The sequence below is a fragment of the Nothobranchius furzeri genome, chromosome 2 (genome assembly GCF_043380555.1).
Source record: "Nothobranchius furzeri strain GRZ-AD chromosome 2, NfurGRZ-RIMD1, whole genome shotgun sequence".
Classification (NCBI taxonomy): domain Eukaryota; kingdom Metazoa; phylum Chordata; class Actinopteri; order Cyprinodontiformes; family Nothobranchiidae; genus Nothobranchius; species Nothobranchius furzeri.
Window position 1 is genome coordinate 16,614,584 of NC_091742.1, and position 27,117 is coordinate 16,641,700.

Here is a 27,117-nt window from a genome sequence, read left to right on the forward strand (position 1 = left end):
GTTCAGCAGGAGCATGGTCGATCTTCTGCCTCCGGCTGTAGTCGTAGAGCAGAGGTCAGGTGTTGCACTATGGGTAATGTTCTGATGTTGCGCTCCTTAACAGCTGATTGGTTCAGGAACGATAACATCAACATCACCATCATCTTCAGTCTCGCCCAGACTGAAAGGAGCTAGGTTTCCTGTTTCTGTCAACAAAACAAGAAGAAACTTATTATGTCAAACTGGGACTAAACCAGACCAGAGATTATACTGGATTACAATACCAGCCCAACACCAGGTCACACTTGACTAAATTGGGTAACATGCACACACCTTTGTGTATCCTTTTATAAGTACACACATTCATTTGAAATAACTTTATTTATTGGTTCAAATCAAGAGAGAACCCCAGAGCTGTAGAAAGAGAGAGTTGCAACACGCTTTGAACTCGCCGACTCGCGGTCACGTAGCCTAGCAAGCCAGACTAAATAAATGTATTATTTGCAAAGCAAGAATTTGGTCTAGTTCACTAGGCTAGCGGTCACGTGCTTCATGGAGCTCTCAATAGTTCCAAACGTCCCAGCGCCGCAAGTCAGTTTGAACGGTGTATGGTGGGACAAATCACAAAAATTGAATATTGTCACATTTCTCCTGGCAATTTTGGTAATTATTGAATAATATTATATATTATATTATATATTATGTCCTAATACCTTCACAAAGTAGCCTATTTATTTTCCGAACATTCGTAGGAAGACAGACACCCGTGACTGTTCTACATTACAGGAACACGACAGTCCTAACACATTGTAGAACACATTTAGACCACATACATTACTATATTATAGAAATACATTTGATGTAGTAATGCAACATACTGCTCTAATATAAGCATTTAATAACTTTAAGTCCTACAAGAAGCCCTAAACTCGAGTTGTAACATCCGTTTTAAAGTGTTTGTTGAAAGCTAGAATTCTGCTCCAGCTTACCTTGAAGAAAACATGTAGCTGTTTATGCTTTGAATGATGATCTATTATGTTCAGTAGAATACATTTTACAACCATTACTTTATATTTTTATGTGAAGACAGTACATGCATCTATAACCCAGTTTATCTGGCTTCTATAGCCTGACTAATAGCAAATAATCAAAAAGAATTCTTGCTCTCTCAAATGTTTTCCATCAAGGCTCTACATGTTTTGCTCTCAACTGCGCAAGGCTGCAATTAAACTGTTAAATGTGGGATGAAATAAACTAATACACCACTCTACAGGCACATTTTGAGGAGGGACAGTTTACTAAGACCAGGCCAGGCAAGGTGAGACTCAGGGCTGATGCTGGTCCAACCCTGTTTGTTCATCGCCCTGAACCAAGGAGGAGGACCTACATTCACACATTCAAACACAAACACTTCATTTTTAGTTTTCATCCAGATGCAGATTGCTTTAATACCAAGTTTTAATACCAAGGCTTTTATTAATTGTCATTTATGAATTGTCTTTGAAATTGTTAGTAATAAATTCTTAACTTTTTAAACCTGACTGTACTTTGAATAAAACACAGAGTGTTGTATATTTGGTCACTGAACGAGCAAAGATCTCTTTAGATCTTCTGAATTAATAAATAAACTTTTGCTATTAATTTAAATCTCTTAAATTAAATATTAATCTTTTTGATTAAATATAGACCAAGCCAGTTGGTGTATGAACTTCTATCGATTGGACAGTTTGATATCACAGAAGTGTGATTTACTCTGAGTTAGGGTGTGTTGTTAAAGGGGTGTCTCTTTTAGAGCAATCCTTTTTTGGATTGTAATAAAAACCCTGTTTTTCTAACTGACTCCTGCTTTTACACTTGCTCCCTCACAGGGACAAAACAAATGGCTTCAATCACCAGATCTCAAAGCCTAACCCTAACAATCCAAATCCCAGGCCAATAACAGGTTAAGAAGGGTCCTGACACCAGAAGCTCACACCCAGAAGACCTGACCCAGACAAACCAGCCACAGGAGAAAATTAAACCAGAACTCACATGGACAACTTCTTGGACTGAGAGTCACTCGTCCCATAGCCATGGTCCATTGTTTTACTACGCTGCCCCAAGGTACTGGTTCTGTGTTCTCTCTGGTCCGAGATACTGGTTCTGAAGTCTCTCTTGTCTAAGGTACTGGTCCTGTGCTCTCTTTGGTCCAAGATACTGGTTCTGAAGTCTCTTTGGTCCAAGTTACTGGTTCTGAAGTCTCTTTGGTCCAAGATACTGGTTCTGAAGTCTCTTTGGTCCAAGTTACTGGTTCTATACTCCATCATATTGTTTCTGTGGTCCATATTACTAGTTCTGTGGTCTAGTGTTCGGATTCTGTGGTCTTTCTGGTCCAAGATACTGGCTCTGTCCAGAAGGCTTGTAGTGTTGCTGCAGATCAGAACAGGCATGGAGGAGGTGGACTGGGTTGTCAAAGTGAAGTGGGCGGCCCTCACAGAGTCATCTGAAACAGGAAGTGATGTAAGAGTAGAGACAGTCACATGGGCTATGTTGGAACAGTCGGCTCATTCCGATTTTACTCTACTGTTTCAGACAGACCATGATACACTACTGCCACCGCTGTGTTTGGATGTGTGTGTGTGTGTGTGAGTGAGTGAGTGAGTGAGTGAGTGAGTGAGTGAGTGAGGAAGAGAATTGAACTTTAACAGCTGTGTAGCTACCTTTGGTGGACATCGTGGAGGACTTTCCTAGTCCAGAGGAGCATCCCAGATCTTTGACCTTCCTGAAACACAGAAAAAAAAAGAAAAGTAAAAAAAAAAACCTGCTCAGTTGTTTAAAACCAAAATGGACAAACAGACACAAGATAAACCTGCTGGTGGGTTTAGGGTTCTTACTGAGATTTCTCTGAGTGGACAGGTTTAGACGTTGGAGGCTGGCTACTGAGGGACCGACTGCGTGACAGTTTGCTTCTTCTCATCTCTTTACCTGCACAAAAGAAGCCCTGGTAACTATGTTTACCATCTTCATTACCACCATCATCATCATTAACATCACCACCACCACCACCACCGCCATAATCATCATGTACATTATCACCATCATCACCATCATCACCACCACCATAATCATCACCACCACCACCATCGTCATCATCACCACCACCACCAGTGTCATCATGATCGTCATCATCATCATCATCGTCATCACCACCATCACCACCACCATCATCACCATCGTCACCATCATCACCACCACCATAATCATCACCACCACCACCATCGTCATCATCATCACCACCACCACCACCACCAACATTGTCATCATGATCGCCATCATCATCCTCATTAACACCACCACCACCACCACCATCATCATCATCACCACCACCATCACCATCATCATCACCACCACCATCACCATCATCATCACCACCACCACCACCACCATCACCACCATCATCATCATCACCACCACCACCATAATCATCACCACCACCACCATCGTCATCATCATCACCACCACCATAATCATCACCACCACCACCATCGTCATCATCATCACCACCACCACCACCACCAACATTGTCATCATGATCGCCATCATCATCCTCATCAACACCACCACCACCACCATCATCATCACCACCACCACCATCATCATCATCACCACCACCATCACCATCATCATCACCACCACCATCACCATCATCATCACCACCACCACCACCACCATCACCACCATCATCATCATCACCACCACCATCACCATCATCACCATCGTCATCATCACCACCACCATCACCACCACCATCACCACCATCATCATCATCACCACCACCATCACCATCATCACCATCGTCATCATCACCACCACCATCACCACCACCATCACCACCATCATCATCATCACCATCTTCACCATCGTCATCATAATCACCACCACCACCACCACCATCGTCATCATCATCCTCATCATCATCACCACCATCGTCATCATTATCGTCATCATCATCATCATCATCACCACCACCAATCGTCATCATTATCGCCATCATCATTATCATCACCACCACCACCACCATCATCATCACCATCGTCATCATCATCACCACCACCACCACCATCGTCATCATGATCGTCATCATCATCATCGTCACCATCACCACCACCATCATCATGATCGTCATCATCATCACAATCACCACCATCATCACCACCACCATCGTCATCATGATCGTCATCATCACCACCATCGTCATCATCATTATCATCATCATCATCGTCACCATCACCACCACCATCATCATGATCGTCATCATCATCACAATCACCACCATCATCACCACCATTATCATCATCATCATCACCACCACCATCATCACCACCATCATCATCATCACCACCGTTGTCATGATCGTCATCATCATCATCACCATCATCGTCATTATCTCATCATCATTATCATCATCACCACCACCACTATCACCATCATCGTCGTGACCATCATCATCATCACCACCACCACCATCATCATCACCACCATCATCGTCACCACCATCATCGTCACCATCACCATAGTCATCACAGTCGTCACCATCATCATCATCATCATCGTCATCATCACCATCACCACCATTATCGTCATCATCATCATCATCGTCACCATCATCATCATCATCATCACCGACATCATCGTCACCACCATCATCGTCACCATCACCATAGTCATCACAGTCGTCATCACCATCATCATCATCATCGTCATCATCACCATCACCACCATTATCGTCATCATCATCATCATCGTCACCATCATCATCATCATCACCGACATCATCGTCACCACCATCATCGTCACCATCACCATAGTCATCACAGTCGTCATCATCATCATCATCACCATCATCATCATCATCGTCACCATCATCATCATCATCATCACCGACATCATCATCATCATCACCATCATCACGGTCTGTATTTGTATAGCACCTACTTAGAGTTATACAACCTCCCAAGGCGCTTAACGCCACAATCAGTCATTCACCCATTCACATCCTGGTGGCGATGAGCTACATTGTAGCCACAGCTGCCCTGGGGCGCTCTGACAGAGGCGAAGCTAAACACAGGTGCCGCCGGTTCCTCCGACCACCACCGGCAGGCTAGGTGGGTTAAGCGTCTTGCCCAAAGACACAACAGCAACATTTTCTGGTCAGAGCCGGGATGGAACCTGCAACCTTCTGATTACTGGACAACCCGCTTTACCTCCTGAGCTACTGCTGTCCCATCACCACTATCATCATCATCTTCATCACCATGATCATAATTGTCTTACTGGAGGACGAGGCTGATGTAGACGAGGACATGGACATGGATTTGGTGATGGACAGACTGGTCTTATTGTCTCTTCCTGCCAAAGACAATCATTGATGTAACTGAAGTTTCAAACATCTGAGATTTTGTTACCACAAAGTTCTAGCTCACGTTTTCTCTCTGTGTGATTATTGGGGATCCGTATCCCTTCGTTTTGCTGCCGCTCCAGATGTTCCTGGTGAACGACACATCTGTCATAAGGATTCGGGCAGCACTAGCTAGAATTCTGAGACTTACCATCTCCAGGAGCAGCATTTCCTCCTTTTCTTTCTTCTGGTCCAGGAAGTCCCAGTCATGTCTCTTATGGAACTGCAGGCAGATAGGGCACATCAATCATCACACATATATTCACTATTCTGGTGTTCTCTGATCCGGTTTCTTACGGGCTCGGTCAGGTCCAGTTTGTCCAGTTCCAACACCGTCTGAAAGATTGGAGGAGTTTAGTTAAACACCAGACGTGTTACAAGTTCCCAGTATGGACTGGTCCAAGGTTGGAGTTACCTTTCGAATTGTTGCCACCACATCTTTATCTTTTTCTTCGCAGAGGAACTTCTGGACACACAAGTCGAGTTTCTGCAGCAGCAGTTTGTCCGCTGGCAGGCGGAGAGAAGACCGCAGCTGTGGCAGCAGCTGACAGAGCTTATACCTGACAAGAGGAACAGACGACCCAGTCCAAAGGGGAAAATTCAAATACACACTGGCTTTAACTCTGGGGATCTTTCAGATCCGTGTGGGATAGAAGTGAGTCCTCTACCTTACATTGGCGACTGGGTCATGCACAAGCTCTAGCGCCGGGATCACAAGGTGCTTGCTGAAATATTTCCGAGAGAAAACTTCAGCGGCCACTTCACAAACATCGAGAAACCTGAGCCGGTTCCAGTAGCTGTGACCCTGTGCCAGATCTAAGGTCAGAAAAATACAGATCTCAGCTGATGTTCTGGAACGTCTGACTTAACATACCAGAAGAGTGGTATGCAGAAGGACCGCTCTGACCTCGGAACAGTCGCTCCATCATCTCCTGCCGCTGTTCCTGTTTGCGATTGTAGCGCAGAAACGTGCAGAATGTCCGCGCAGCCTCCTTCTGCACCGGCAACACTTTCTACAGCCGAGGAGAAGCAGAGTAGAGTTACCTGTGTATCACCGGGGTTACCTGAGATATCACGCGAGGCAGAGGATGTTCACGTTGGTTGTGAGGATGATGAAGATTCGAGGGCAGAGGCTCTGGTGCAGCAGTTGTCCCGGCAGAAGTCTTGCCAGACACCTGTAACGCTGGAGCAGTTTCTCATGAAGCCTCCAACGTAGAGAAGATCCGACCTTCTGCTCCGCCGACAGCAGAGCCGACAGAAGCTCAGAGAGCTGTGGAGAACCGGGAACCAGAAGACAAGAGAAACATCCCAGGGAACCATCATAGGACAGAGGGGGTGGACCATGAGCCATGAACATGACTTGGATCAGTTTGGGTTTTCTCACCTTGTTGTCCAGCGTGAGATTCTCTCCACGAGACAGAACCACCTCAAGAGTTTCATCTAGCTGATTGCTCAGAGCATCCAAAACCTCAACAGCAGAAACAGCAGTCAGAACCGACCCAGTTCCACCAATCAATGAATCATGAGAGCAGCCTCTCACCTCCAGAGCTTCATCTTGCAGCAGCGACAGAAGCTCTTTGTGGACCAGGTAGACATTCGATCCGAGCAGCTTCACCACCTAAGAAAAGCAGTCATGTAATCTAACAACAGACAACCAATCACAGAAGGACAGGAGTGATGTTTCTCACCTGGTGGAAGCTGGAAGCAGCACTTTGTCGGACGCTGACCTCTGGGTCGCTGCAGAGACTAGAGAAAGGCAGGTAGAGGTCGGACAGGAAGTGGATGGATTCCACAAACACCACCATGGCCTGGATGAGCAGAACAGAGAAGAAACTCAGCAGCTGAAGGACCTGAGAACGGTACGGTTTGGTGAAGGCATGAGTACCGGCAGGTTGTAGCAGCAGTTAGAGCGGATCAGAGCAGACTTGGTGCCATCTGCTGGGTTCCCTTCAGTTGGAAGTCCAGAGACACACAAAACACGAAACTTCTGCAGCAAGACACACTTCTGCTCATCTGACAGGAAACCTGAAAAACAACAACCTCACTTAGAACTCGGGTTCTGATGCAGAAGCCCCCGAGCCCAGTCTCAGCCAGCCTTTACTGCTTCTCTAAGCCTAAAGCAGAACCAAACCCCTTTTGGTTTGATGGTCACCTGGGTCCAGAGGTTCTGTGGAACACCAGCAGTGAATCTCACCTGCTAGTCCACTGCAAAGCTTTCCAAACTGGAATGACAAGGACAACATGACAGCTTCATCCACTTGCGATGATCCGTCGCACACTGCCATCACCATGGGAACCAGAACATTGAGTCGGTCCTCTGAGGAAGAGGCAGGACTTCAGCATGAGCACTACCAGAAACAAAGAGTTCTGATTCTGCCCAGACTCACCGCTGTCCAACATCTCCATCAGGTTGATGATGCTGTCAAAAGCAGCCACTCGGACGCTGCTCTCCTCATCTCCAGCCAGCTCCGCCAGCTCAGGAAGAACTTTGGTTCTAGTGTCGTCCACCCTGAAGAACAGACCCAGCCCATTGAGTCAGAACATCAGAGAAAGTGTGCACGTGTTGGCTTCATGTTTACCCAACGGCTCTGGCTATGATCTCCATCTGACGACACATACAGACTCGGACCTCTGACTCCGGATCCTGACACAAAGAACGGGCCAGCGGCACCAGCTCCGTCTTCACCCTGAAGCAGAAACACAGTCATCAGGTAGGACAGTTCCTGGACCGTTCTGATCAAGGACAACATCAACACTCCACTCACATGAGAGAGTCAAACTTGCAGGCAACTTTCCCTAAAATGCGACAGCTGGTCAAACGACCCTGGACCGACTGAGACAGCTGAGACTGATACAGGAGAGGGTTCAGAACCTGAAGACGGAGAGAGATGCAACCCTAATCAGAACATTCTGATTAATACTGTGAAACATCTGTTTTAGGTTTGGTTTCATGTCAAACGTGCACTCAGCTGCTCTAAAAACAAACAAAGAACATTGAGATAAAATTTAAAGAACAGTGATTTGTGGAGAGCCTCCGGTTCTGGGTGAACATCCCAAGTGGAGCTGAGACCGTCCGGTTTTCGTCGCCAACTCCTGTGCCTAAAGGCTCTCCTATTCCTTGTATGGGGGGGGGGGGGGGTCCAGCACGCATGCGCCAGATATCGCGTAGGTCTATGGTAGAGACTGCTGCGCCCAAATGTAACAGGAAATACGTCACAAGATGACTGGGCTATGCTGAAAGTGAGAGAACAGTTTTAAACCACCCTTAAATGCAGATTAAACATAGCACTTAGATTAAAATTCATGTCGTTATTTTTTTTATATATTTTGTGATTCCCATCTTCTTCTTCTCCCTGTGAGACCGGTATGAACAAGAAGATCCTTCAGGTTGCGCTGCGTACTGGTACCGTTACATTTCTGGAAGGTACCAGTGGGACAGAACCAGTTAATGTCAAAGAGAACACAGCGGTACCTACCTCCTGTCTGATGGTGTCTTTGGGCAGAGCGTCGATGGCCAACAGCAGAGTCTCCAGCCAGGCGCCACTCACGACTGTCAAAGGAAACCAGACCAACATCACCAAGTGACCCCAGAGCTTCCTCCTGTTAAGGCACATCCCCATGGCAACCTAACAAACTCCAGAATTCACTGATAACTAATCACAAAGCTCAGGCTCATGTCCCCATCCAGCAGGAGGTGGTGCCCTGAGGGAGTGAGCGATCAGGTGAACTTACCTGGGTCTCTGTGGTTCATGTGGAGCAGGACCGTCTTCAGGATGGAGAAGGTGTGTGTGTGGATCAGGATGATGTCATCTTGCAGGATGGTCAACAAGGAAGTTGCTGCTGCAAGCTGGATTTCAGGAGCAGCTCCAGTTAAGACCTCCTGTACACACAGGTTTGGTGGGTCAAGTCTGAGACACATTTGGTTAGTCCACCTGTCCACATCCCGCTTTCCTTACAGATACACATACCCGAACTTTGGGAACCACACGACGAAAAGTCTCAGCTGGGTTTTGGCGGACGAGTGTTGGCAGATTGCTGATGATGCAGGCTTTTTGGACCTCCTGGCCCACGCTGAGGAGAACAAGAATGATGCAAAGAGAGGAGACAGATGAGATGTGAGATGTTCTCCTGACCTTAACAGTTCTGCAGAGGACCAGCTGCTGAGGCTGTAGGCATTGTGTCTGCACAGACCCAAGTCAAACCCTAACCCAGACCACCGTCAGCATTCACACACAGGCAGGGCGGGTGAAGTGTCTGGCCCAAGGACACAACAGCAGACTGGTTAGAAATGAGCTGGAATCGAACCAACAACCCTTCCATGATTGATTTTAGTTCCTGGGCCCCTCCCTTCTGAGTGGAAACAGTCAGATTTACTTTAAAGAAGATCCTGAATGTGGACCGGAGATTATTTAGAGTTAGAACTGGCGCTGTCCCCATGTTTAGTACCGCGTCTCACCTGAGCAGGTAGATCGCTCTCTCAATGTCATTCAGGTCTTCGTCCACAGTCAGCTGATCGATCTCTTCAGCAGTCTGAAAGAAACGTGGAATGATTCGGTGTCCTCTGAATGGACGGACCATCATGGGCTCTTTACAGGAAAATCGTCTTAAGATAGTTTTCTTTTTTTTCTTTGCTTTCCATTTTGTGAAAACTTTGAAGCAGATGATATAAGTAACACTCTGTATTTTGTAATGAAGGAGATAAACTGGGTTGGGTGGAGCTATTTATATCAGATCAAGACTGAATGCATCGGTAGTCTTATCTGAGTCAACCTGTAAACAAATTGAGTTTTTGGCTTTAAATGTGGAAATTGCCAAATGACTTTTTATATCTGTTGCTGGGTGCTGCAGGCCTCCATCGGCTTCCAAGGAGGCATCATCCTCCTTAAAGCATCTCTTGTCCATATTACATTATAATGAACTCCTATTGGCTGGTGACACAGCTGGGACTGGCGAATGCCGTTTCAGATTAACTCAAAAGCTTCTGGGACTCCATAATCGTAGCCGGTTGGTCAACCAACCCACCAGGCCCAATCTTACGAGTCCTGATGAGTCCACCTTGACTAGCTTAATTTTAACAAAGGTCCCTCATAAAGTCTCATCTGTGAGCGTTTTCTGCGGTGACTTGAGCGATCATTGTGTTGTCGCCACTATCAGGAGCACAAAAATGCCTAAATCTAAACCACACATCATTTATAAGAGAAATCTTGAACAACTCAGTGAACAAGCTTAACATAAGGGTTTGTCTTTGGTTAATTGGGGGTTAATAGATTTATTACCAGATGTTGAGCTAGCATGGGCATTCTTCAAGGAGACTTTCATGGAAATTGTAAATAAGCATGCCCCCTTCAGGAAACTCAGAATCAAAGGACGGGAAAATGGCCGGTTCTCCCCCGAACTGTCAAATATTATCTATCAGTGTACCGTGGCATGGGCCAAAGCCAGAAAAGGAAATCTGCCCTCTGATTGGGCTAGCTTTGGGCTAGCTTTAGGCTACTAAGATAAATGTACTACTCTCATCAAAAAGGCCAAATCTGACTATTACTTATCTGTCAGCTTCACTTCTCATGCTCTTCCTAAACGTGTCCTAAACGACTCTGTCCCAGTTTATGATAAAACTGAGGTTTGAAACTGTTCTAACAAGCATTTTCTCTCATCTGGTTCAGCGTCTACTTCTACTGGAACACCCTGTGTCCCCCTGCACCGATTCCCAGACAACCCCTGATGTTCCGTTTACTGTAGGGCCAGTACATACAATTATTAGAACTCTGGATAGCAGAAAACCCTCTGGTCCAGACATGATAGAACCCTATTTTTTAAAATGGCTGCTGATTTCATAGCAGAACCTCTTTAAACCTTTCTATCAAAAACAAATACCATCACAAATGAAGAAGAAAAAGATAACGGCATAGCATTCATAGACATGAAAATAATCAGACAGCAGGAACCCACACATACAGATCAATACCTATTATGGACATCAGAACATCCCACCATACACAAATTATCGGTTATCAGAACACTACACCACAGAGCTAACAGGATAACAGAAGAAGATCGCAAACTAGAGGACCAACACATACAAAACACACTAAAAACCTGTGGATACCCAACATGGGCACTAAAGAAAGAAAAACAACAAACAACAACAGAAAGAGAAAAACGAACCATCAACGAGAACCAGGACAATAGAGGGAGGAGAACTAAACCAGCAATGACCCTTCCTTATGTCAAAGGCATTTAAGAAAAAATAAGGACAGTGATGAAAAGACACAACATTAACACACCAACAAAACCATATCTGACGATCAAGAACAGAGTGGTGCACCCAAAAGACAAAATACCAGCAGGACAAAGACGCACTGTCATCTACGAGATACCATGTCAACTCAGCAGTACAACATACGTGGGAGAAACAGGACGTCGACTCAACACACCAACAACAGAACATCAAAAGGAGTGTGAGAAATAAACTAAACAAAGGCACACAAGAGCTGCAAAACAGGAAGTGAATGAAAAATGAAAAAATCTGTGTTAACTGACCGTTGCACAAGGGAAAATTGCATAATGGATTGTGACAGCACATGGATCATAAACACGGAATGACAAAAATACAGAAGATGAAAAAAGAAAACAAAAACCATCAGTTTGGAAGTCTGCTTTTGTGTCTCCTTCACTAAAAGGTGGTGACCCAGCTCTATTAACAAACTACAGACCAATATCTAATCTGTGTCCTGGTGAAACTTCTAGAGACCCTAGTAAGCGAACAAATGAAAGACTTCTTATATTCAAACGACCTTCCCTCAAGTCTACAATCAGGTTTCAGAAAACAGCGCAGCACCATCACTGCAGCTGCAAAGGTGATCAATGACATAGTTGATGCTCTGGATAAAAAGCAGTACTGGGCTTCACTTTTTACAGATCTATCAAAGACCTTTGACCCTGTAGACCAGGCTGTTTTAAAACTAAAGCTTCTCTGTTTGGGGTTGTCTGAACATCATGGTTCACAGACTACTTGAAGGACAGAACTCGATGCGTTAAATGTGATGGGCTCTCCTCTGAATGTTTGAGTGTCCACAAGGGAGTACCACAGGGTTCATTCTTGGGACCCCTCTTGTTCATTATGTATATCAATGACAGGACAAAATGTGTCTGATGCTAATTAGCACTTTTACGCTGATGACACAATCATTTACTCTTGTGGAACACCCCCCACTTAAGCTGCTGAATTCTTACAGAAAGCTTTAATGAGGTCCAACAAACACTTCTGCAGTTAAAATGTGTCCTCAGTGCTGACAAGACTAAGCTAATGTTGGTTTCTAACTCTAAACAAGACCTCTAAGGATGCCCTCAGTGACCACTCTTGAGGGAAACATCACAGAGGTGGTCCACACATACAAACACCTTGGAGTCTGGCTCCATGACTCCCTCTCCTTCAAGCCCATGTAGATAATCTTGTGAAGAAACTCAAACTCAGACTGGGTTTCTTTTTTCTAAATAAACTGTTTTTCTTTTGAGGCAAAAAACGACTAGTTACGGCAACATTTCTGTCTATTCTGGATTATGGAGACCTTTAGTACATGAATGCCTCAGCACAGTGTCTTGGTAAGACTGACATGTTCATCATGCCTCGCTGAGGTTTGTTACTACCTGTAGACCACTAACCCATCATGGTGAACTGTGTTCACCAGTGGGATGGCCTCTGACCACCAGGAGGTTGGGACATTGGTACACCTTCATTTATGAGGCCATGCTTGGATTACCCACCTCTATCAACTTAATCCCACGGAGAAGTGTAACTTCTGACAGTCTGCTTACAAACCATCAGCTGTTACTCTGTGTTCTGTTTGCTCACACCGAACCGGGCTGAAGGGCTTTGGTTCACTCTGCTTCTTATGTACAGGCTGCAGGAAAATGGGAAATTAACCCAGTTTATCTCCTTCATTACATTTAAAACCAGACTGAGAGCCCTTGAGACAGATTCCCTGTGTTGTTGCTGCCTTCTGTAATCTAGTACATAATATGTCTGTGTAACTGTAACTTAGTAACTGTAACTTTTGCTGCCTCTTAGCCAGGACTCCCTAGGAAATGAGGTTTTTAATCTCAGTGGGACCTTAAATAAAGAATGAATAATAGACTATTCTAGACCAGACTAGTTCAGTGGTTGAACCACTTAACCTTTGGACCACTGAGCTAGGTTTGTTTTAGAGGACGGTCGTTTCTTGTTTTTAATCCCAGGTGTTCTGCCACGCTGGGTGAACTTGGTGGAAAGACAGGACCTACTTGTTATGTTAGGTGTTGTGGAGGTTCTGCAGGGTTAGAAAGCAGCTGCATGCTGCTGTGTTGCTCTCTGAATGAAACCCCAACAGGATGCTTTAATAAAAGCTCTCCTGTGTCTCCATTCCTCTGCATGGCCTCTTCAGTCTGATCTTCTACCAAAAAAAGGCTCAGGTTTTGGCTGCAGACCCACCTGGTTTCTGCTGATTGGCCTACTGGTTATTCATCTGCAGTCTGAGCTTCTGAGTGAATTCTGATGAGGTTCTGCTCTGACCCGGTGCAGAGGATCAGTCTGTCCTCGCGCTCAGACTGAATGATGGACAAACTGCGTCACGGCGGGTTTCCCTCCGCTTCCTCTAACATGCTGCTCTTCATCACCACCATCATCATCATCGTCACCATGCCCGTGTCGCCCATGGCGCGTGAACACACTCAACACGCACACCCACCTTGAGGCTTCTGCGGATCGGTCGCTCGATGAAGGCCAGCTCCAGCTCAGGGTCCGGTCCGGCCGGTCCGGGCGGGCTGAGAGGCATCCTGCCGGGGAACATGGGCTCACCAAGGCGGCCCAGGTTGTGACTGGTCGTTAGTGGGAGAGCGGGACGCGGAGCTCAGAACCATCCATCCCTGTAGAGAGGATGGGGGCGGACAGTGGGAGGGAGGGGGGCTGCCTCCGTTTCCAAGGAGATCCCGGTCCCTGCAGAGGCAACGTCATGCCAGCTTCCGTTGACAGTTAAAAAATTCTCTCATCTAACCAAACACCTCATCACGCGTTCGGAACACCGCCCAGTCCTGGCCCGGCTCAAACGGAGGTCCAAACGGCAGAAGAGCAGGACCCTGACCCGCACCAGAACCTGGTCTCCACCTCCGTCGAAACCTGAATCAGCGGTGAAACACCGGTCCAAGTGAACCTGCGCGCGCGTGCGTCATGTGGAGGGCGCTAAAAGTGCCGCAATAGCGTCACGCAGAACTGCCGCTTCAGTTTTTAAGTCGCAGTCCACCGAAAGCCCGAAACAAATGTCCAGATCTGTAGTCGTGACGGTCGTGACCCCCACCACACACACACACACACACACACACACACACACACACACACACACACACACACACACACACACACACACACACACACACACACACACACACACACACACACACACACACACCTGATTTTTTTCATGGGTGATTTCCTGGTCCTCCAGGTTCTAGACCAGGACCATCATTTATGCACCATACTTACGTACAGATGTGTGCGTAGGCAGGAGTTTAGGCATTGTGTGGTATTTACCTGGCTACACTTGTGTGTGAACATGTTCCTAAATATAAGAACAGCTGTGACCATGCACAGCATCTAGTGGTAGAACGGGGTAACAGCAGTACTGAAGGTCTCAGTCATCCACTAATGACATTTACCCAGTATGTAGTTATGTCGGTGGGAAAGCGGCAGTGCGCATTATTGGTGCTAAAACCAGTAAAAGACACGTGCGACCGACAGGAACCTAATTAATTAAAATTGCGCCCACATTTTCTAAGTTAAACACATTTCTTCTAACAACACCAGTTTCTGCATCTTTACTGTTCCCCTGCTTCAACCCTTTCCCCGCTTCAGCCCCCCCCCCCCCCCCCCCCCCAGCATACAGAATGCTGAATATCATCAGGGGGACAGATTGAGACAGAATGACATGTGTCTGTGACAGTGTGTCCTGTCACTGTGACCTGATTGATCATGCCCTGGCTAGTTGTGCAGGGGAGTTCTCTGATTGGGTGACTGGTTAGTGCATGTGACTTTCATCCAGGAGTCTGGGAATCGAATCCTTATCGAATCATTTTTTTTATATCGCCACAGATCTCTCTGAAGAACTCAGCATTGACGGCTTCAGCAACGCTGTGCCACTCCGTGGATTTTCTCTTATTTGTTTTGCAAAAGCACTTCCTTTCATTTCTCCCCCTCACCCACAGGTACCTCAACTTCTGCTTCTGTGAAATTGTGCTTCCTTGATCTGCAGTCGTGATCGAAAGGCTGCAACAGCCAGCTTATGTATATGCATGAGATCCACAAGGCACTTTGCAATGACCATTTATGGCAGTAAGTGGGCGTGGTGAAGGCGGGATGTGACAAAAAAGCAGCCGAGAACCTTTCTAGATAGTCTCTGATTTATAAAGTGGAGATTGCGTGCAGCTGTGCGTACTCCATGTTTGATAGATCACAAACCTACTTGGCGTAAGTACATATTTTTTGCTGAGCTTAAGTACGGTTTTAGTAAGGATTTTACGCAATGTTTGATAAATGAGACCCCTGGTGCGTACGAGAGGCCATCGCATGTTTCATAAATCAGGATTTTGACTGTTCTACACATCCTAAATGTCGGTGGTAGGAGGGAATACAGGACAGTTTCTACTAACATCTATGAGGGCCCAGGTGAGGTGAAACATGTTTTCAACTCCATATGTTTGAAGGTATAAGTGAATGTAAAACACTGACCTCCTGTCTGCTCCACACCCACCTGGAGGAGGGTTTATGTGGTTCTGGTTCTAGTTTGAATGTTTGGGGTCCAGCCAGCAGGGTTTCAGTGTCTGGTAAGCCCTCCAACTGAAGAAACTTTATCTTTGCTCTGCTCTGATTAATCAGACAGACCCACTCTTTCTCTGAAGCAGATCCAGACCTGCAAACACGTTGAAACGAGTGGATCTGGTTTGGACTGCGTTTCCAGGTAAGACTCTGGACCCTGGTTTTGGCTCTATCAAGATCTGCTGTTTCTGGTGGTATGATGGGACTGCAGGTCTGTTGATCAGTTCTGATCAATCTGAACTGTTTGGTTTCAGCATGTTTTAATAAACTATAAGTTGTTGTTGTTTGGGCTCTGATTGGTGTCCACCTGGGGCCTCATTTGTCAAAACAATCATACAAAGATTCCTATATTCTAGGGATGGACAATATATCGGCATCAATATCGGTATCGGCCGATGTTAGTCATTTTTTAGCATATCGGTTCCATAAATGAAACCGGGCCGATATTAACAACCAATATTTTTTCCATCATGTCTCCATTTGTTTGCCTGTTTCAGAGGGTGGGGTGGGGTGGGGTATGTGTAGTTGTTTAGTCATGTGAACAGTGAATGCAATCATCTCAGAAGCATAAATGTGTGCGTTCTGTGTACATAATAACGTAAACCTACGAAAACCTGACTGTAAGCAATCATAGATGTTATGTTCATCAAGAGCAGCTGTGAGTTGTTTAGCCACAACCTTCTCCAAGATCTTGGAGATGAACGGAAGTTTAGAGATGGGTCTGAAGCTGCTATGGAGAGAGGGGTCAAGACTCGGTTTTTTAAGAAGCGGGTGGATTACAGCGTTCTTAAAGTAAGCAGGGACTTGACCAGAAACCAGAGAAGCATTAATTATAGAGAGCACGCTGGGACCGATGGACTGAAAAACACTTTTAAACAAAGATGAGGGTAAGATGTGGAGGGGGAATGCAGATGTCTTCATAGAGAACATAGAAACAGCTGGAGTTAGTGGATGTAAGTCAGCAGGATTAGCTCCCCGGTCTTTAAAAAAAACACTTGTTTTGTGTGTGTGTGTGTGTGTGTGTGTGTAGGAGGTGTATGGGGGGGGGGGGGGGGGGGGCAGGAGGATAAACCACTGAAGAATGAGGATAAGCAGGCCTTAAAAAACTTGGACGGAGAAACCGTGCCACATTGCAGCCTGGTGGGAATACAGAAGTGAATGAACAGGCAGCTTTAAACGGGTGGTTTATGTTTAGTTTTAAAGTGGTGGAGGGATGTGCTGTTCTTGAGAATCCCACAGGGATGGTGCAGATCTACTGAAAGCTCAGCTTCCTATGGTGACAAGCCGAGAAGGGGGGTTTAGTAGGTTGATGGAGGCTGATGATCTCAGCATACAGGAGGGTGTAGATATGTGTATGAGCTGAGAAAGATGTGTAGGGGCAAGGTTGTGGTTTCACAGTGATTGAAGGTTCATGACCTCTGGATGTTGGAGGGGTTTGTTTCTTCTGTTTATAAGGTGTTCAAGTTTTACCCAGGTTTAAAGATTAAGTCCCATCAGTGGTCACACTGGTGTGTGCAATGTGTATTCCAAATGTGACCCCCCCCCCCCCCCCCCATGCAGAGTGTCAAGTGGGGAGGCAGTGGGTCTTTGGCATGACCCAGCCATGGATTTGAATCCATCATCTCACCGCCTCAGGGATGAAACTCTTGCCACTAGGACACTGAGCTGGTTTAGTGGAGCTTGCTCATTTTTCATCAGGTTTAACAGGGATTACTTGGGTTGACTAAGGATTACTCTGGTTAATTAAGGATTACTCAAGTTAACTGATTACTTGGGTTAACGAAGGATTGCTTGGGTTAACTAATGGCGCTTACACATGAGCGTCGGCTCTGTCCCTTCCGGGACTGGAATTTGGTTTCACACTCAGGTCAGATTTGCGTTTTCGGCCACGAGGCAAGAGGCCTCTGTCCCAGTCAGACCTTCTCCCCAGCAGTCAGACTGTGACCGAGGCGACACTACGGACTGATTGGCCGGCTGAAATTATGCCTACCTCCTCCGAACTGTGAGAAGAATGAGCCAGCAGGGGGGTTTCCGCATGCGCGATTCTGGCGTTCCCCAAGGATCACTTCTCGGCCCACTTCTATTCATAATCTATCTGCTCCCTTTGGGTTCAATCTTCTGCAAATTCATCATCACTTTTCGCTGTTACGCTGATGACACTCAAGTATATATTTCAACTGCACCATCAACAATGCTGCCACCATCCTCACTCACTGAATGCCTTACGGAAATTAAGTCATGGTTTTCATCCAACTTCCTGAAACTGAACCCTGATAAAACAGAAGTGTTTCTCAAGGGCACAAAATCAGCATTAGAGATGGCCACAACGTTCACCATAGCAATAGAAAATACTACTGTCACCTGCTTAGACCAGATTAAGAGCCTTGAGGTGATTTTGGACAGCACTGTGTCTTACCAGTCTCATATCAGTACTGTTACTCCTTCAGCTTGCTACCACCTGCGTAACATCAACCGCCATTGTCCATCTCTGACTAATCACTCAACAGCAACTTCAGTAAATACTCTGGTCACGTCACTTCTTGATTACTGTAACTCACTCCTTTTTGGCTTGTCACAGAAATCGCTACATAAACTTCAACTGGTCCAAAACTCTGCTGCTCGCATCATCACCAGAACACCCTCCTCTGATCACATCACCCCCATTATTCAGCAACTTCATTGGCTACCAATAAAATTCAGGATTAACTACAAAATTTTACTCCTTACATTCAAGGCCATTCACAACTTTGCCCCCTCATAACTCACAGAGCTCTTACAAGTGTAGCGTTATTAAGATCCTATTGTCTGCCCTTGACAGCTGCCCCTTCACCCAGTAACAACGTGTAGGAATTGCCTAGGTCGGATGCTGGTTTCAGTATGTTTACAGGTGCTGGCCAGTAAATTAGAATATCATCAAAAGGTTGAAAATATTTCAGTAATTCCATTCAAAACGTGAAACTTGTACATTATATTCATGCAATGCACACAGACCAATGTATTTCCAATGTTCATTACATTTAAATTTGATATTCATAAGTGACAACTAATGAAAACTCCAAATTTGGTATCTCAAAAAATTAGAATATTCTGAAAAGGCTGAATATAGAAGACACCTGCTGCCACTCTAATCAGCTGATTTACTCAAAACACCTGCAAAGGCCTTTAAAAGGTCCCTCAGTCTTGTTTTGAAGGCACCACAATCATGAGGAAGACTTCTGACTTAACAGCTGTCCAAAAGACAATCATTGACACCTTGCACAAGGAGGGCAAGACACAAAAGGTGATTGCTAAAGAAGCTGGCTGTTCGCAGAGCTCTGTGTCCAAGCACATTAACAGACAGGCGAAGGGACGGAAAAAATGTGGTAGAAAAAAGTGTACAAGCTCTAGGGATAACCGCACCCTGCAGAGAATTGTGACGACAAACCCATTCAAAAATGTGGGGGAGATCCACAAAGAGTGGACTGCAGCTGGAGTCAGCGCTTCAAGAACCACCACGAGGAGACTCATGAAAGACATGGGATTCAGGTGTCGCATTCCGTGTGTCAAGCCACTCTTGAACAAGAAACAGCGCAAGAAGCGTCTCGCCTGGGCCAAGGACAAAAAGGACTGGACTGATGCTGAGTGGTCCAAAGTTATGTTTTCTGATGAAAGCAAGTTCTGCATTTCCTTTGGAAATCAAGGACCCAGAGTCTGGAGGAAGAGCGGAGAAGCACAGAATCCACGTTGCATGAGGTCCAGTGTAAAGTTTCCACCGTCAGTGATGGTGTGGGGTGCCATGTCATCTGCCGGTGTTGGCCCACTCTGTTTCCTGAGGTCCAGGGTCAATGCAGCCGTCTACCAGGAAGTTTTAGAGCACTTCATGCTTCCTGCTGCTGACCAACTTTATGGGGATGCAGACTTCACCTTTCAACAGGACTTGGCACCTGCACACAGTGCCAAAACCACCAGCACCTGGTTCAAGGACCATGGTATCCCTGTCCTTGATTGGCCAGCAAACTCGCCTGACCTTAACCCCATAGAAAATCTATGGGGTATTGTGAAGCGGAGGATGCAATACGCTAGACCCAACAATGCAGAGGAGCTGAAGACGACTATCAGAGCAACCTGGGCTCTCATAACACCTGAGCAGTGCCACAGACTGATCGAGTCCATGCCACGCCGCATTACTGCAGTTATTGAGGCAAAAGGAGCCCCGACTAAGTATTGAGTGCTATACATGCACATTCTTTTCATGTTCATTCTTTTCAGTTGGCCAACATTAGAGAAACAAACATTTTTTCATTGGCCTTTAGAATATTCTAATTTTCTGAGATACCAGATTTGATGTTTTCATTGGTTGTCACCTATAAATATCAAAATTAAACGTAATAAACATCGGAAATACATTGGTCTGTGTGCATTGCATGAATATAATGTACAAGTTTCACGTTTTGAATGGAATTACTGAAATATTTTCAACCTTTTGATGATATTCTAATTTACTGGCCAGCACCTGTACATTCCAGGAGAAGAGACAGAAGAAGAAAACACTTGCTCAGATCATCAGCTTCCATCAATCTGCACAATCCCCTGCTCGTCTTGTCACCATGGGAAGTCGCGCGTTCAGCAGATCTGCCCCCTCACTTTGGAATTCATTACCAGCTGATCCAGAGTTATCTCTGTAGTTATGCTGCTATAGGCTTAGACTGCTGGAGGACACACTGACCACTTTCCACACTTTACTATTTTCTTCTTCTACAATCTGCTCTTTAACTGTATTATTTCCTGCTATTTCAGCTGTTAACTTTATTTTTTCTCTAAGTGTTTTTCTCCCCAGAAGAAGCTACAATGGTGTTCTGCTGAGCTGTGGTGGCCTCATGGAGGGGGCCATCGGCTAGCACACTGCTGCTAACCACTTAAACATTCTCCCTCTCCTGATAATAACATTTTACTCTCTTTGACATTGAATGTGCTACTACTAGTTTAGCCGTTTAATTATAGATCCACTAGAATAAATACAATAAAGTTTATCTCTCACCAGATAGAACATTTACTAAGAAATCACAATGTAACCATAGAAACACTACTTGGTGTGTGTGTGTGTGTGTGTGTGTGTGTGTGTGTGTGTGTGTGTGTGTGTGTGTGTGTGTGTGTGTGTGTGTGTGTGCGCGCGCACCTGTTCTCCGCATTGGAGCTCTTGCCCCTGCGAGCAGACAGCCGCCTCAGGGGAGAAAGCAGTGTGCGTGGCACAAGATCATGAGGACACACACAGGAAATTAATAAAATAATTTGGTTCGGAGTTTCCAAAAGCAGCACAGCTAATGCCCACCTTTGTTTACCTTATAATGAAGGACACTGCAGACTCTGCTGCATGTATTAAACCCCACTCACAGGCTCGGGTATTTTCCACATTCCTGAGAAGTCCCTCGGCTTTAAATGTGAACACTACACCACCCGTTAGAGACAGAACTTACGCCATCCAGCCCGACCAAACCATGACCGTGCCCAAGGATTACTTGGGTTAACTAAGGATTACTCAGGTTAAGTGGAGATTACTCTGTTTAATTAAGGATTACTCTGGTTAATTAAGGATTACTCAGGTTAACTGGAGATTATTAGTGTTAACTAGAAATTACTCTGGTAAACTAAGGATTACTAGGGTTAACTGGAGATTACCCTGGTTAATTAAGGATTACTCTGGTTAACTAAGGATTACTCGGGTTAATTGGAGATTACTCGGGTTAACTGGAGATTACTCTGGTTAATTAAGGATTGCTCGGGTTAACTGGAGATTACTCTGTTTAATTAAGGATTACTCGGGTTAACTAAGGATTACTCAGGTTAACTGGAGATAACTCAGGTTAACTGGAGATTACTCTGGTTGACTAAAGATTACTCTGTTTATTGAAGTTTATGTGATCTTCTGAATCATAAAATCAATCAACTACTGGAATGTTCTGGCTTCTGCATGAGTAACTAAACACAGTTGACCTTATTTTCAGCCAGAAGCTCTGTCGTCAATTGACCTTTTTTTTCTTCTTCTTTCTGTTTAAGGGAGAAAAACATAAAACAGGCTAGAATCTTGTTCATCACGTTAAACATGGCTTCCTCTGAACAGAACCTGGAGGACTTTAGTGTTTACAGCCACCTATCTGATGAGGAACTGCTACATATCGCTGTAGACAGAAGTCTCTCTGACAAACTTACCCATGCAGACGTTGATCAGAGGTCAACATCAGTACCAAGCCCACCATCTCTGTCCTCAGAATCAAGACCCGTGTGTGTTCAGGTACTCCCACCCCAACCTCCCCAACCAGTGCATGTCCAAAACTGTGCAAACCCCCCAACGGCCCTGTCACAGTTTCTGTACAAGTCCATAAAGAGGTAAGTTCATCCAGCCAGGGCTGTCCATACAGGTTAGAAACAATCAGTAAATGCTGAAAACATGACAAACACAACTTCAAACTGTTCAGAGAAAGGTTTCGTCTTCCACCCAGATGGATTGACTGCTTAAGTGAAGCTGCTTTGGCTTCTGTGAAAAGATGATTCTGGAGTTTCTCAGCAGGTTTCAGACCTGTGAGGATCTGAATTCTGCTCTCTGACCCAAGACAGTACAGTTTTATTAACTTCTTCTGTGTTTGATTCTTTCTCAGGGAGTTCAGCCCTATAGAGTCAATTATCATGAATGGAGATGCAGAGGCCTTGATGGATCTGGTCAGGAAACAAGCCGGATGTCTGAATGAATCAAACAGTGAAGGATGGATTGCTCTTCATGAAGCAGCTCATTATGGACAGTTGCAGTGTGTCAGGATCCTGATCAGAGGTTAATAAATCCTAATATTTATGTTGTGGTTAATAAGTCCCGATGTTTCTGCTGTAATTTATTAGTCCCGATGTTTCTTCTGTAGTTTATTAGTGCCCATGTTTCCGCTGTGGTTAATAAGTCCTGATGTTTCTGCTGTAATTTATTAGTCCCGATGTTTCTGTCACGAACAGAACTCAGAAGACCCGTAATGATGCCAAACACAGTTAAAATATATTAAAAAGGTATTTTATTTTTGTGGAGTAACCAGAGGAGGGCGAGGCTGGAGACAGAGTCGGGGACAGGCGAAGGTCGAAATGGCAGGCAGCATGCAAGACAGGGGTCAGGAGAAAAACAAGGTCCGGAGGCAGAAATCAGGCAGGGAGAATAGCTGGAGAATTTACTGGCAGGGTTGTAAATAATCTGGCCGTGAATGACTGGATGGCTGGTTCTTTTGTAGCGGGGGAAGCAGGTGTGAGTAATGAGCTGAGGAGTCAGGAGCAGGTGAAGTGGATGAAGGCTGATTACAGGAACAGGTCAGATGAATGAAGTTGATTGTGATGCTGACTGAGGTCGCTAGGGAAAACAGGGCTTGGCTGGAGCTTGGTGAGGGGACCAGGTGAGCAGAATGAAGAGTAAATGAGGAGGCAGAGGAGGGTGAAGGATGGGAGTCATGACAGTTTCCGCTGTAATTTATTAGTCCTGATGGTTCCGCTGTGGTTTATAAGTCCCGATGATTCTTCTGTAGTTTATTAGTCCCAATGTTTCCTCTGTAATTTGTTAGTCATGATGTTTCTTCTGTAGTTTATTAGTCCTAATATTTCCTCTGTAATTTATTAGTCCTGATGTTTCTTCTGTAGTTTATTAGTCCTAATATTTCCTCTGTAATTTATAAGTCCTGATGTTTCTTCTGTAGTTTATTAGTCCTAATATTTCCTCTGTAATTTATAAGTCCTGATGTTTCTTCTGTAGTTTATTAGTCCCAATGTTTCCGTTGTGGCTTATTAGTCCTGATGATTCTGCTATAATTTCTTAGTCCCATTGTTTCTTCTGTAGTTTATTAGTCCCAATGTTTCTTCTGTAATTTATTAGTTCCAATGTTTCTGCTGTAATTTATTTGTCCTGATGTTTCTGCTATAGTTTATTAGTCCCAATGTTTTCGCTGTAATTCATTAGTCTCGATGTTTCCGCTGTAATTTATTAGTCCTGATGTTTCTGCTGTAATTTATTAGTCTCAATCTTTCAGCTGTGGTTTATAAGTCCCAATGTTTGCGCTGTAATTCATTAGTCTCGATGTTTCTGTTGTAATTTATTTGTCCCGATGTTTCTGCTGTAATTTATTAGTCTCAATCTTTCAACTGTGGTTTATTAGTCCCGATGTATCTAAGCCTTAATTCACCTCTGACCCTAGCTGACCCCAGCTCCGTGAACAGATGCACTCTAAGGAATGAAACCGCTCTAATGCTTGCAGCTCGAGGAAATGTTTCCTGTGTGGAGTTTCTTCTGAAGCATGGAGCAAGCGTAAATGTGGTCAACAAGGCTAAAGAGACTCCACTGTTTATAGGTTGGTACTGACATCACAGTGACATCACAGTGACATCACAGGGGCATTTGAGAGAATCTCCTGACTCATTGCCGCTGTTTTCCAGCCTGTGAGCATGGAAACGCAGACATTGTGGAACTGCTGCTGAGATATGGAGCTCAGGTGAACCTAACCTGTAACCAAGGAACAAGTGCTCTTCATGAAGCTTGTAGATATGGAAATCCCCGGCTCTGTGAGATGTTACTAGATGCTGGAGCTGATCTGAAGACTAAAAACATTTACAACATCCAGCCGATTTTCACTGCTGCTCAACATGGAAACTTAGAGGTCCTCCAGCTGCTGGTACAGAGAGGTCAGTCCTGCCTGAAGAGGTGATGCTTTCATATTTCACTGCCATCAGGAACTCAGTCTTTCCAAATTTTTCTAGGTGCAGACATCAATGCACAGGCAGGAGACGGCGCCTCACTGCTGTATGAAGCCTGTAAGAACGGCCATGTTGCAGCTGTGCAGTTTCTGCTGGACCTGAAAGCAGATGCAAACAGAGTCACCGGATCAGGCCTCCTGCCTCTTCATGTAGCTGTGAAGAACAACCACAAACGGTCAGAACCACATCCCTCTGACCCAAACCCTACAGCAAATGGTCTGCAGCTTTTCCTAACGCTCACTGAAGAAGTGTCTGTAAAGTCCAGAAGTTGTTTGAAACTAACTTGAAACTTGTTTTTCGTCTGTTAAGGAAAGTGCTGGATGTTACCAAGTGACATTATACATCCCATAATGCTTGAGTGCCAGGGTATCATGATGTAACAGCTGTGTCTAGGCTGGTGTGAGGCCGAGTTGCAGTAAAATTTCAGCTCTGATCTGTCTTACAGGATCGTGTCCCTGCTGATCCCGGTCACCAGTCGGGTCAGAGTCAGAACTTGTGGAATCAGTCCTTTACACATCGCTGCGGAGAGAAACAGAGACCAGATCATGGAGCTTCTGATTGAGTCAGGGTTTGACGTTAATGCTAAACTTTCGAGTGAACACTCCAAGATGTATGAGGACCGGAGAAGGACGGCCCTCTACTTCTCTGTGTCCAATGGGAATCTGGAAGCTGCTGAGATGCTGCTACAAGCTGGAGCTAGCCCTAACCTGGACACCTTCAACCCCCTCCTCATTGCTGTCCGGCTTGGCTGGATGGACATGGCAGAGCTGCTGGTGGGGTACGGAGCTGATGTCAACACTCGGATGCCCACTCAGTCGTCCACTTTTCCATCAGCCATTCTCCTTGGCATGGAGTCTCTTTCCATTCTCAAGCTTCTGCTGGACCATGGCTGTAACGCCCAGCTATGCTTCGACTGTCCGTATGGCCTCAAACCGCATCCAGCCAACGTGCCTTTACGGCGTCCCATCGATGAACTGCGGGTCAGCGAACATTTGGTACCACAGCGAAGCATCCAGGTGGGTCTGAGCTTGTCAGGTGATGTTCCTGCAGGAACACGAGTCATTCAAAGTCTGGCTTGTTTCAGTACTGCGAGGCCATCTCCAGCACGTCCTACAGCCGGCTTTTTGGACCAGTCATCTCCATGCTGTTGGACTATGTCGGCCACGTCAAGCTCTGCTCTCGGATGATTGAGGTTCTGGAGAGTCGCAGTGATTGGATCCCCATCAGACTGAAAGCCCGTAAGTAATGAAACAGTTACTGACACTTGAGGAACATTTAGGGACGACAGGGAACAAAATGCAGATTTTGGCAATAACTGAATCCACTCTGAACATCTGACACATCATTTATCAGACTTTTATACGTGGTGTGGTGTTTACCATCTAGTACAGGTGTGGAGAAATGTCCCTAAACGTCAGTGAAGCATCTAGCGGTAGAACCGGGAACCACAACACTGGAGGTCAGTAATGAATCTCAGTACCTCATCAGTCATCACAACCAATAACCACTCTCCAAGGATGCTTTTTAAGACCATCGACTCATTTCTCAGTTCCTGTTGAACTGCTCCTATTGGTTCCTCTGTGGACATTTGTGAGCGATTCAAACTGTACTTCTATTCGGCACAGGGTCGGAACGCCTGTTGCCACAGTTGACTCCCTGTCCTGTTCCACATGCTGTTTGTGTGGCAGTGTGAGCGTCCTGTCACTGTGGCCTGATTGATCATGCACCTGGTGACTTGGTCACGGGGATGTCCCTTTGGCTGACTGGTTAGCTCGCGTGACTCTCACCCGGGAGTCTGGGGCCCGCCCGGGCCCTCGTTTCCCCACCGTGCCACATTTAGAAGCGTTTGCTCCTGTGTCGCTCTCTTCACCATCTGCACCACTAAGACGAATGAAACCCTCTGGTTGCCTCTTAGATTTTCTCCTGGCTAAAGTGTTAAAGGATGCATTTCCAGTCATTGGTCACTTGATCCATCACAGTCAAAAATAGGGGTACAGACGGGTTGTGCCCCGAGGGAGGGTTGTGATCTTGTTAACTAATAAAACATCCGTTAGCAAAGCTGTACTTCTCTAAGGAGATTTCATAGTTTGACTGTTCACCATTTTGTGAG

The 27,117-nt window shown here is 45.5% G+C and overlaps 2 protein-coding genes across 3 annotated transcripts in view; one reads left to right on the top strand and one right to left on the bottom strand.

Moving 5' to 3' along the window:
• On the bottom strand, positions 1–14,381 carry ppp4r4 (protein phosphatase 4, regulatory subunit 4). Its single transcript, XM_070544561.1, has 25 exons — positions 14,140–14,381; positions 9,873–9,946; positions 9,385–9,487; positions 9,149–9,296; positions 8,893–8,966; positions 8,182–8,288; positions 7,996–8,103; positions 7,804–7,925; positions 7,611–7,733; positions 7,302–7,441; positions 7,105–7,224; positions 6,957–7,034; positions 6,801–6,884; positions 6,513–6,686; positions 6,324–6,429; positions 6,085–6,232; positions 5,832–5,976; positions 5,714–5,752; positions 5,568–5,639; positions 5,442–5,505; positions 5,293–5,367; positions 2,853–2,943; positions 2,679–2,740; positions 2,011–2,461; positions 1–185 (listed from the first exon to the last, which is right to left on the bottom strand). The coding sequence occupies exons 1-25, from the start codon at positions 14,239–14,241 to the stop codon at positions 146–148; spliced, it is 2,850 nt and encodes a 949-aa protein (XP_070400662.1). The 5' UTR covers positions 14,242–14,381; the 3' UTR covers positions 1–145.
• Positions 14,382–16,315: 1,934 nt separating this feature from the next.
• Positions 16,316–27,117, top strand: part of LOC139063254 (ankyrin repeat and SOCS box protein 2-like) — a 13,330-nt gene continuing 2,528 nt past the window's right edge. Inside the window, exons 1-9 of one of the 2 annotated variants that reach the window (XM_070544567.1) lie at positions 16,316–16,401; positions 22,293–22,622; positions 22,892–23,061; positions 24,452–24,604; positions 24,690–24,935; positions 25,011–25,182; positions 25,453–26,023; positions 26,092–26,245; positions 26,394–26,466. In XM_070544567.1, the coding sequence (XP_070400668.1) occupies positions 22,339–22,622; positions 22,892–23,061; positions 24,452–24,604; positions 24,690–24,935; positions 25,011–25,182; positions 25,453–26,023; positions 26,092–26,245; positions 26,394–26,428 (1,785 nt within the window). In that variant the 5' untranslated portion in view covers positions 16,316–16,401; positions 22,293–22,338 and the 3' untranslated portion in view covers positions 26,429–26,466. The remainder of the gene's footprint in view (positions 16,402–22,292; positions 22,623–22,891; positions 23,062–24,451; positions 24,605–24,689; positions 24,936–25,010; positions 25,183–25,452; positions 26,024–26,091; positions 26,246–26,393; positions 26,467–27,117) is intronic. The other variant, XM_070544566.1, reaches the window with a different exon arrangement.